The sequence below is a fragment of the Polypterus senegalus genome, chromosome 17 (genome assembly GCF_016835505.1).
Source record: "Polypterus senegalus isolate Bchr_013 chromosome 17, ASM1683550v1, whole genome shotgun sequence".
Lineage (NCBI taxonomy): Eukaryota > Metazoa > Chordata > Cladistia > Polypteriformes > Polypteridae > Polypterus > Polypterus senegalus.
The window spans coordinates 27,836,514-27,848,036 of record NC_053170.1 but is presented as its reverse complement, the minus strand read 5'-3'; the positions used below and the strand labels follow the sequence as shown (position 1 = coordinate 27,848,036).

General features: G+C 41.8%; 1 protein-coding gene across 2 annotated transcripts; it reads right to left on the bottom strand.

The window, feature by feature from the left end:
* Nucleotides 1-11: 11 nt before the first annotated feature.
* Nucleotides 12-10,398, bottom strand: LOC120517949 (fatty acid-binding protein, heart-like). Of its 2 annotated transcripts, XM_039740480.1 has the most exons (5): nt 10,231-10,398; nt 9,322-9,428; nt 1,206-1,378; nt 963-1,064; nt 12-205 (listed from the first exon to the last, which is right to left on the bottom strand). In XM_039740480.1, exons 2-5 carry the CDS (start codon nt 9,392-9,394, stop codon nt 152-154), a joined length of 402 nt encoding a protein of 133 aa, XP_039596414.1. In that variant the 5' UTR covers nt 9,395-9,428; nt 10,231-10,398; the 3' UTR covers nt 12-151. The 2 variants fall into 2 exon arrangements, with proteins under 2 accessions (XP_039596414.1, XP_039596416.1); XM_039740482.1 differs by lacking the exon at nt 10,231-10,398 and having other exon boundaries at nt 963-1,104; nt 9,322-9,526.
* Between the last annotated feature and the right edge of the window lie 1,125 nt (nt 10,399-11,523).

Below are 11,523 nucleotides of genomic sequence, written 5' to 3'. Positions count from 1 at the left end.
TTTTTTTTTTTTTATTTGTGGGCCCAGTGGTAAACACTCCACACGGAAGCAAGAGCAAAAAAAAGAAAAAAATGCTTTTACAGGTAGTCTTGGACTTCTCCTGCCAACTGTACATGAGGTGGGGGGAGACACGGGGTGGCAGACTGCAGGCTCATTTTTCCTTTTTGTATGTGCGAGTACACACCACATCACCTGCAGTGAGAGTCTGGTGGGGAGGAAGAAAAGAAAAAATGCACATTAAGCTCTGAATTGAGGCAGTTGACTTCCTTGCATGTACATTTTATTCCTAGGTTTTTATTCAGTTTATTCACAGATGAGTCTTTGCTGGACATTGAGCTCCTTGATTAAATTTAGATGGCTTAATAAAGGAAAGCCTGGCACACAAATAGTAAATCACAAGAAATATTCCAGTTTGCCTTAGTTTATTGGTGCAGGTTTTTTTCTCTCTATTTCTCCATTTTGCAAAATAAGTTAAAATTACAAAAGCCAAATGCTGCCAAATTGCAATGGGAGCTTATGTTATAGTTAAACTTCCCTAAACCAAATAAATGGGAGTTGCTGCTGCCACATTCACACTAGTGGACCTAGTTTAATGGGATTTTTTTTTTTTAAATAGAACGTCAATCTGTCTTAAATCATTTAGTCAAATTCAGGTTTGTAGCCAATCACAAATCAGCAAGATGAAAAGCAACTCTTAAAAGTTTTGTAAACTTTTACAAGCCTTTGTAAAATAATCCCAGAATTTAAGCAATGTACAGAAATGGAGGAGGGCATAGGGTAGGAAACTTGATGAAGCAACGGTACCAGTGTAGTCAAATTGGTTACTGTATGTTGAGGGAAGAATACAAAGGACACAAACATCACACTAGGCAAAGCTTCAAGGTAACCATAAAGCAAGAGTCTAGAATGATAGCCAAGTCAATACACCGTGGACTGTATCATCAGTTTAAAAGAATACTCACCAGTGTAAGGTCATCATCCTTGACTTCCCTCACTAAACTTGTCTCTTTGTCATCCCACTTCTGAACATGAACCAGCTTGCCATCTGTAAGCGTCACTACAGACTGAAAGAAAGAGCAAGCTAGCACTGGTAGTTCTTTCTAACTGAATCAAGAATACATTTTAATTATTTTATGCTTGCTGGTTTCTCACACAAATTAAAAAAAAGTTTACAATTTCACTTTATGCAAAGAGTTGGTCCTCACCTTGACCTTCCTGCCATCAGCAGTGTCCTCATCAAATTCTTCACCCAATTTGAACTTTATTTCTGTGTTTTTAAATGTGCTCTGTGTCTTCACGATAATTTCGTCACCGTTGAGCTCTATGATAGTTGTGGGTTTAGTAGAGCAGCCCATTTGTCGCATTAAAAACCCAACACCTGCAAGAAACAATAAAAAACGAAAGTGTAACTTTTCTCTTGGTCCCCAAAAACTGAAATTCAACACCCAACTTAACAAAGCAAGTCAGCAGATTAGACATTTCATGGGTTATTGCCCACCGGCAACAGTGCACTACAAATATTCACTTCAAAAAACACTCTGGTCTTTACCTTTCCAAGAATGGGCAAGAGGATGCCCTGCTCCATTCCCACAATTATCTGTTCGTTTTTTTTTGGGATGATTTGTAGCCAAGCTAGACCTGACACAGCTTGCCAAGATTGACAGGCTTGGAAATGCTGTAGGGGCTTTATTGCCTGTTTAAAATAGAGGCCATTAAACCTTTCTCATCTCACACTACAAATCATTCAACAACCAGAGAAGTGCAGTATGGACAGTGATCTACACCCAAGCCCTACTAAGGGTCCACAGCCCTGCTTAACCCCATAGTAGGCATCAGACCTGCCTCCGTATGTCCTATTCCCCAACTTGCATGACATGGACCCCGCTGTATTCATGTCGATCTCCATGTGATCCAGTAAGTGCACATGCATTCAGCATTTGACACCTATGCTGCATTTCCAGGCCACTTGCACATATTGGAACCTTAATGCAAAGGGCATCAGACTGGATAAAGCAACCAAAAGCCAAACATAAATAAAAATGCAAATCATTTAAACATTTGGCAAACTGCAGCAGCATTTCTTTTCAGGAGGCTGAAAATGTAAGGGGGTACTTTTTCTGAATTTTCTCCTGAAAGGAAGAAAACATCCTCAGACAAGATAGCAGCTCAATGCAGGGCAGCCTCATAATCAATTTATCCACAAGACAGGTAGTATAATGTGGTGATCACACACCTTCTCTCTATTTCACTTCGCATAAGGCTGCCTGTACCTCGATGTGTTCCTCCCTAACCTCCACTTGGTTTGTGCTTTTGGGTCAGCCCTGCATGTACTTTGACAGTTTTAAGAGTGAATTTCAACTATGGTGACACTGTAAAAGTCTTGAATAGGATTTTAACCCCAGGAGTGCTTCAGCGGTGGTGGGCAGAAAAAGTATCTTGTCTAGCACTACTAATCTTTTGGCAAAGTGGCCAGTAATGGTAATTCGTCATTGAAGAAAACCCACATCCTTAAAGACAAAAGTAGGTTTCAAAAACAGTGAACTTGGGTTTCCCTGTGCGCACATGCAACATCATTTAAGTAAAACTACAAAGGTGAAGTGGTTAATTATCAAATGGGGGGCAGTGAATAGAAAAAGCTAAGAGGACTTTGTTCTTGAGTGGCCTGTACATTAGTGGGCAGATAGGCACCAACAGGATTGTTTCTGGTTGGTGAACATTTCAAAAATTCACAAGTAAGTACATTCGAGCAATACTTCTGCATGCTACAGTAGGCCTGATTACTGCCACTGTTTCATTGTTAGCCCTGTAAAATAGACTATATATTTTATATATAAAGTCGTTTGAAAAAGTATGTACACCCCATGAAATGGTTTTCTCTCTTTTGACTCGTGACAATCAATAGACAAAAGGGGGATAATGCAAACATGTCACATTTCCATTTTGTAGTCCATTGCAAAGCTTAAAAAAAAATATATACTTTTTCTGTATTGCAGGTTCACCTCCTATACACTACCAGTCAAAAGTTTATCCAGTTTTTTTTTTTCCAGTCAGTTGAAATGCAATGAATGGTGTAAAATGGTGACAAGATAAGCAGAAAAGGTTTAAGTGTAAACTTTAGGTTAACAAAAAATGAAAAAAATGATATTTCAGAAGATTAAATAGTCCTTCAGGGAACAACTAATAGGTTACAACCTACCGATGTTCTGTAGAAATTAAAAGTAAATGGAAGTCTTGCAAGTTGAAGCAAACAGTTTGCCCAGGTGTCCCAAGTTCTGTCGATTACTTAATAACCCTCAGTCTGTCTTAAAGCAGAGTTGGAACAGACTGTTACTAAACTCTCTGAGGTACTACTTTTACAATATTACACTGTAGAAAATTGTAAATTCCAGTGAGAAAGGCAAGAAAACTGCAAGAGACAGAGCATTATTACCCTTAGAAGTATTGGCCTTTCATTTATAGAAATTGCAAAAAAAAAAAAAATGCCAATACGTGTGGTGTCCAATACAGTCCAAGGGCAATTGGGTACTGGAAGAAACTGATAGGAAGAGATCTAGGAGACCCAAAATCACAACCCAATCAGAAGACAAGTTACTGAGAGTCACCAGCTTGTGTGATATTCACCTCGCAGCACAACAACATCAGCAGTCGAAAAAAGCAAGTGTCCGTTTCTGTTGTGAAGAGGAGACTGTGCTGCAGGTTTGATGGGCCGAGTGACAGTAATAAAGCCCTTAAAGGACAAAATAGGGCCTTGAAATACCAACTGAGGACTACTGCAGACTGGAAGAAAGTCCTATAGACCAATGAATCAAAATTTGAAGTCTTTCTTTTCATTATGCAGGATGTTTGTACGCCATTGAATTAGTGCAAGGATGGTTCCCTGGTGTGAGACACCAACTGTTAAACATGGAGGAGGAAATGTGATAGTCTGGGGTCCTTTTGCTGAAGGCACAATTGGTGACTTGCATAGAGGAAATGGCCATCTGAATCAATTGGGTTGGCTGTTATATCAGCAAAAGGTGACTACCTTGATGAATCAAAAATGTGAATAAACCTTTGTACAGTTAACTCCTTTTTGGCATTGTTTATTTGTTCTATACCTTGATTTCACAAAATAAAAGCATTTAACTGTGTGCATTTCCATAAAAATTTAAAAAGTTGAGTTTTTTCCCCCCCCATTATTGATGTCAAAATGAACAAGTCTACCATTAGAAAGAGGCTGCACATATTAAAACTACATGAGAAGTAGACCCGAAGACTGAAGCTCAAATGCAGATGGTCCTTGCAACGTGACAGTGACCCTAAACATACCAGTAAATGCACCTGTAAAGAAATAACTGGATGACTTTGCAGTGGCCAAGGTAAAGTTCAGATCTGAATACCCAAACGCCCCAGATGCTATTGAGTTTTGGAGATTTAAAACTAGTTGTGAACGGAGGACACCCCTCAAACACCATACAGTTGAAAGATTTCTGCATAGAGGACTGCCAAACACTTTTTCCCAGTCGATGTCCGAGACTGCTAGCCAGTTAAGGGAAACACGGACTTTAGTGGGCAATACAAGCTATTAGAGCCACAGGGGGAACCGTACGGAAATGGTATATCTGTTCATTTTTCTTTGAATAAATTATGGCAATGTCAATTTTTCATTGCCCCTCTGTTACACTACCTTTATCTATAGATACTGACTAAATAAAGATCAAATCTTGATATATCCACATATGCCAAATTCAGATATTTCATGGGGTGTACGTCTTTTCACGGGAGTGTATATATAAATTATAGCATATCTCACAAACTGCACCCTGTTGCTGTCTTAATGACCACACTCCTTTGCTAATAGGGGCAGAGTTGGATCAATGAAGGAACATCACAAACTGCAGAGCAACAACTCGGCAGGCCTGAAAAAGAGAAAAGATGGTGCAAACCACGAGCACTGCATATCTTGCAATTTCTTTAAAAAGTGCTGATCTGTACAGCCACAATTGTGAGTGAACAGACCAAACATGCTTTATCAAACGTGCTTAATCCATTTCAGGATCACGGAGGCTGTCGCTTATCCCAGGCATCATAGAGTACAATGTGGGCAATAACGCTGGACAGAGCGACCAAATTGTGTGAGGTGTTTGGGGGGGAATATGGTGGGAATCTAAGGATGCAAAAGCTGTGAGGCAGCAGCACTAATTCTTGTGCCATATGTTAAAATTCTTGTTCAGGTGTCCTCTGGGACACCCTCTGCTTTTAACAGTTCACGTCACCTGGGCCGTGCAGAGATGTCCACCATTCAAATGACATTCTCAAACCCACTTAACCCAAAATGAAGGTGAGCCAGAGAGAGCTCATCCCACTCTCGTTGCACAAGGCAGTAAAGTACCCTCTACAAGGGCATGAATCCATAGCAGGGCACACTATTGTGAGTCTTCAATGAACCTATGGGGAGAAAGACCCAATGACACAGAGAATATGCAAACTCCAATCTGTTCTCAGGATTCAAACCCAGGACTGCACTACCATGTTGCCTGTCCAAATCCTTCTACAGAGTTTCCATCCAGCCACACCCAGACTTTAGCAGCCTTGTTCCTTTTGTCATCTTGATGACAATTTTCAGATTTTGACCTATATTGTTTGTATGAAAACTTGCTATAGAAATAAACCTTGTTGTCATCGTCATTCAGCTGGTCGATCAGGCCCAATGATCTTGCTGTCCAGACTTTTCTAGCTTTAGATTCCAAGTCAAAGTTACTTAATTAACATTTAAAAGAGCTCCATCCTTGCGTGCACCATTCTACTTTGATTACAATAAATTGTGGATTGTTCCATGCACCACACACAATGGATAAGGAGGTGGGAATACCGGGGCTATAAATCCACTCCTCATATGCTTTTCCCATCTCCGTTCTGGAAGACCTCCACAATAACACTTCATGGGGTGACCAGAGCCAGCACATTTTTTCAAAAGTACAATGCAGTCAGGAAATTACCCATCCCAGCCACCTGGACTTTTCCATTCAGGTCTCCACCGGAATGGAGCAGTTCAAGTGGTTTTTCCTATGCAAACAAGGACAGGATTCCAACATAAATAGCAGCTTCAAAACAAGATGCCCTTTTACCCAGAGGTAGTTAATTTTAGAAAACATCAAGGTGCCAAGCTTACCTTTGTAATGTGGGCAAACAAATTTGAAATGGTTGGGAAAATGAATCCACAGTAACGCAACCTCATTCTTTAGGAACACAATTTTATGTGAGAACAAAAGGCCGCGGGGCATCACTCCCACCCCTAATTCTCCTATTACAGTAAATCCCCTTGCTCCTCTACCAGTTCTTTACCCACTTTGAGAAACACCATATTGAACAGGATTACAATGGGTAGTTTAACTTTCCCAACTTTTCCTCCCCACCCATTGCCAGGATAGAGAGATGGCATTTTAGGGGGTGCCTGAACACTACATGAGTCAAAGACATTTGCGACCAGGGTTAATCACATGAATGGAAAGACAGGTTCAGAGTTTTGGTTGTTCAATAGAAATGGTACAATGCACATGATGAGGGAATGAATCTCAAGCCATTATTATTTATATCACACTGCTAACGTACGTATCAAATGTAGCTTCTAAACTACAATGGTGGTATTGTTTACCTCACTTTAGGTGTACATCATGAAAATTCAGGGGGGTGGCACCACAGGGTCTCTGCAAAAGAAACTGCCAGCTTTGCAAATCCTACATCAAAGGATGCAGACCCTGCTTGCATAGCAATTACTTTGAATACAAATGCTATGGCTAATAGTCATAACGCTTGAATAGCTTCATAATTGAGTATTCTATCTGGTGTGGAATATCCAAACATCTACTTCAAACCCAGCAGTACAATTCCTATTCCTTCACAGCAACGTCATTTAAATAATGCATAGCTACCCAGATCGCTTGAGTGATTACCATGCCAAGCGTGCCAAAGTTAAACAGTGTGCCCAGTGCATTGAATCTACACCACAGTGATGTCTGCTACCATTTCTGCACAACTGAGCATATCTTAACCCAATAATTATCCACATTTCTGGACAGCAGAGAGCTCAAGTCATTGGGCACAAGACACACAAGTGGAGCCCCCCACATTTAAAGATGGGCAGAGTCGCACAGCAAGCCAGAGCTTGGGCATGAACTATCCACTTTGTGCTTTACATTCCAGCTCCATGAAGCACAGTGCATCCAGGGTCAATAAATAATCAGTCACATATATACAGGGCTCTTTGAAGCACTTGACATACAGTATGGGTGCCACTCATCCAGGCGGATGGTGCAGTTGAAGTAATGGCAGCCATTCTTACACAAGTACACTCAACACACATTAGCTATTAGGTGGTGAAGTGGCCAGAGAGATAGTTAGCCAGTAAGGGATATGAATGACTAGGGGGCCACAATGGACAAAGTGTTTAGCCTAGGAAAGCAAGAATCACCCTACTCCTTTTGAAAGATGCCTAGGGATTGTATGACCACAGAGAGTCAGGACCTCAGGTTTTACATCTCCCCCAATGGGCACCGCCAATTTTTACAGCACAGAGTTCCAGTCACTACAATGGGGCATTGGGATCCACACACCGGCCACAGGGTGAGCATCCCCTGCTGGCTTCACAAACATCTCTTCCAGCAGCAACCCAAGCTTTTCCTAGATGGTTTCCCATCCAAGTACTGGCAGGGCCTAAACATACTTAGCTTCAGATGGATGACTTGTTCTGAAGTGCAGGTGGAATGGCTGCTTCATCTTATCTCAGGCTCCTAGTCAGCTGGGACCATCACTTAGAAGTGTGGCGACTTTCTGCATGTTGTATCTTGACATGTGGAATGGGCACACTTTGCAATTGCAGTTGAGCACAAGCGCGGTTTTGGTTTATCAAGGTTAACACTACTGCATCAATACAAGTTTTCATCTCACAAACTAACACTGTGGCACAGAACTGGTTTTCATTTGGGGAGCATGGGGCTGGATAAAATGGTCTTTTTGGCATATGCATAGTATCTTTCTGAAGAAAGCATCTTTGACAAGACTCGGTACGTGTTTTCGGCAATCAGAGTAAGGCATCTTAAGGTATATGGTCACAGCCATCTGTGTGAACTGCACTGGCAATCATCTGGATTATAACTCAACATTATATAGTCTTAAAAAATAAGGCTTTTACAATGGCGCTTTACTGGGTTATGTGGTTTCCCATTGATCCATTGCTTGACAAAGAACCACTTCATTCTGGGAAGGGTTCTTTGAGCTTTGAAAATGGTTTGTAATATATAGACAAAACAACTCGATGTGCAGCAAGCTACCTAGCAGGACACTGAAACATCAAGAAAACTGAACTTAGTATGGGTTATTTATTGTATGTGGCAAGAGACCTTTGAAATTCAGAAACACAAATATGTTATCACCGATTCAAGGCTATTTAAGGAGCCTTTTAAAGATCTAAATAAAGGTTCTTTCAGGAACCAAGATGCGTTTGGTTACTTTGGGAATCAAAAATCAATTGTCTTATGGCACGGGTGCCATACTGTGATTCTGGAAGGCCACCACAGCTGCAGGTTTTCATTCCTGCCACTTTATCTAGTACTAAGGCTAACGGTGCATAAGGTGTTGCTTTGATTTCAACTGTCACTTGCATCTTAAATGGTTTGGTTTCTTCTTTAATGAGCAGCCAAAAGATAACCAAGCTGACTCATTTGCACTTGAAATAATGGCATGCAATATGTATTTTAATTGGGGGAAAAAAATGAAGGGCTAAGAAATACTGATCAGCTGTGGTCCAGAAACATATTTGGATGTTGATCTTAGAAAACAGAAAAGGAGTTTTGGCAATGGCTGGTGTGGCAGAATAAGAACACTAACAAGCCATACATTTAAATAGCGGGCTTCATTAATAGCTTAATAGGAGATTAGCTGGAGTGAAAAGGTGACAATCCATGATCATTTCACATCCCAAGATAGCTGGTAATCTGTCGGCTTGTTTTGTTTATTTTAAAAAAAGGCACAAGCATTGTGTTAAATTAGCAGGTGTAATTAAAGTTGGCTAGAATGAAAATGTGCAGCTACTGCAGCATTGGCGTTTGACACCGCCCTATAGGGCCACTTTGGTTTTATGGCTTCTTCTGGGATGGTAAGCATGGAGGCCTAAGGTTCCAATCAGTTATTAGGTTCAAGGTAACCCACCGTAGATTTTCTTTTCACTCAGCACAAAGGAATACAGAGTGCCAAAAATGGCAGTACAAGCTCATTTCTGAACCACCATCTCACACACACAAAGATTAAAAGCAAATGAAAAAAATGAATACATTGTGCACTCACCCAGCTGCTTCATATACTCATCAAAATTCTTGGAATCACACATTTTCCATGTTCCAGCAAAACTTTCGACCATGATGGCAGTGAAGTACAGGAGAAGACGTGGATATCTGGCAATGACAGCAGACAAGAGACCCAAGTGTTAGATCCCGCAGAGCTGAGCGCTAGTGTGTGCTGCCTCGCTTTATAATCGGTCTTTCCAATGCATACCCCGGAGTCACATGAGAGGGGAGGGGGCTGCTATTTCAGACTAGCGTGGTGGGAGTGGAGAGAATGAGAGAGAGAGCGCGCGCGCGCTCGCGGCGGGTCACTGCAGGCTCGGCTTAGTCTCACCACGAAATCATACTCATCATCATATGAAATAACACGAGGTGCAATCCTGAATGGTTCCCGCCCCGCCAGTATATGGCGGCAGTGCGCTCCTATTTCATGCAAATAACACAAATGAAAGCCACCGACTCGGCACCTGCGGAATATGCAAGTCAAGTGTAGAAGCAGAGTCAACAGCCACATGAAAAAAGCTATAAAAATGACGCATGCAGCTGCTACCAAGCCGTTTTGCAACATCGCTTTAAAACCCCAAATCTCCAACGTTATTTGATCAGATAATCCATCGCAATGAAGAGGGGACAGATTTGGTTATCCCGTGGGATGACCGCATCTGCACATAACGGTAAAAACGCTGCACCATCCTAGTGAATATATCGATGCAGTCAGCTTTACTATAGCAACGCAACCTGCTGTAAATCAGTGATCAATTGTAATGAAAGCGCTAGGCATGAAGAGCCGGAGCAGTTGCCGGAGTAAATGCGCAGTGGGCGGCGTGCTTTGACGCAGCCGACAGCGCCTGCACATCCACGTGCGCTGCTCTGATGCTGGAGGCTGCTTGTCATCGCCGGTACCGGGGCTTACCTGAGAAAATCTGTTCTTGTCTTAAGGAACGATCCTTGCCGGACTGCTCTGAGAATGGTAAAACCTGCAAAAGTATGTTTGGAAAGAGACCGGTTATAAAAAGCAGGTATCAGGAGGTGGTGCGACTTCACCAGGCGTTGCTGTCTACTTGTGTGAGGAGAGTGGCAGCTCTGGCGCCGCACCAAGAAAGAAAAAAGTGAGAGAAAAAAAAAAACAATCAGGCAAACGCTGAAACCCAATGAGGAATCACCAGGGTGGAGCCTGCATGCTTGAATAGTCAAGTATCTAAATGAAAGGAATCAACATTTCTGCGGCATTTCCAGTCTTCATATTACACAATTGAGCGCAATACAGTGCCACGACAACCATCTGGGCGTGGCCAACCCGCACAGCCCCGAGGTTTGCATTTCTAGTGCCGTGCCATTCTATATGCAGGCGACATTTGTATACCAACAAGGTCTTGAGTCTTCTGATGGACCTCTAAATATACCTCTACTAATACAGGATTGAGAACAGCGTGGTCAATCTATAACAAATTTAAGTGCAGGGGTTCAGAATTACCGCATGCTTTGCACATCAAGGCAGCCAGACCCCCCCAAACAGACAACATGTACCCCTCTATCTATACTTAGTAATGTATAAACCGTGTAACAAGAAGCCAGTGCCCAGAGAGTAATCAATGGGCACAAGTCAGATCCAAATCTAAATGGAACAGAAGGCTCTCACTGGACATGCTTATACACACACAAGCCAATTTAACAAACATATCTTCGGGATGTGGGAGATGGAAGCCAGACTACCCAGAGAAGTCCTAATGGGCACAGTCTGATTCATACTGTGCATCTCTGGAGGTGTCAAACAGTACCGTTAGCTGCTACACCACCCTAGTCTGTACCTGCTTTGGTATTCCAGCGCTTAGTTGCAAAGTTCTGCACATGAGCCATTCAAAGGGCATATTTACCCAAGAAAAATCTTTACTGGTATATAAATGTCAGACTAGTTACAGCTTGGTGTTCAAAGATCTTTTCTAACTTAACTAGTTTAATACTTGCATCCACCTTAAGACACTTTAAGTAATCAGGTAACACATGGGTTACAATACAATGTACGCATCCACAGCTGGAGATTAAGCAGAGAGAGACAGTCATGTCCACTACAGTATTACATTATCTCCTCAACCTGCTCAAATCAAGTCCTTGACTCCAAATGTGTGTGAAGACAAAGTGACATAGCCAAGGACAGTTATATAAATCAGTCTTAATATATGCCGTGGAATTATTCAAGCTATTTTGA

What these genes read in the sequence shown, in the direction of transcription:
- LOC120517949 (XM_039740480.1), bottom strand. Translation starts at nt 9,394, where the DNA reads ATGGTCGAAAGTTTTGCTGGAACATGGAAAATGTGTGATTCCAAGAAT. An exon ending in TGAGTATATGAAGCAGCTGG is followed by an intron (nt 1,379 to 9,321) that starts GTGAGTGCACAA and finishes TGTTTCTTGCAG; the next exon opens with GTGTTGGGTTTTTAATGCGA. An exon ending in AGGATGATGACCTTACACTG is followed by an intron (nt 206 to 962) that starts GTGAGTATTCTT and finishes CCTCCCCACCAG; the next exon opens with ACTCTCACTGCAGGTGATGT.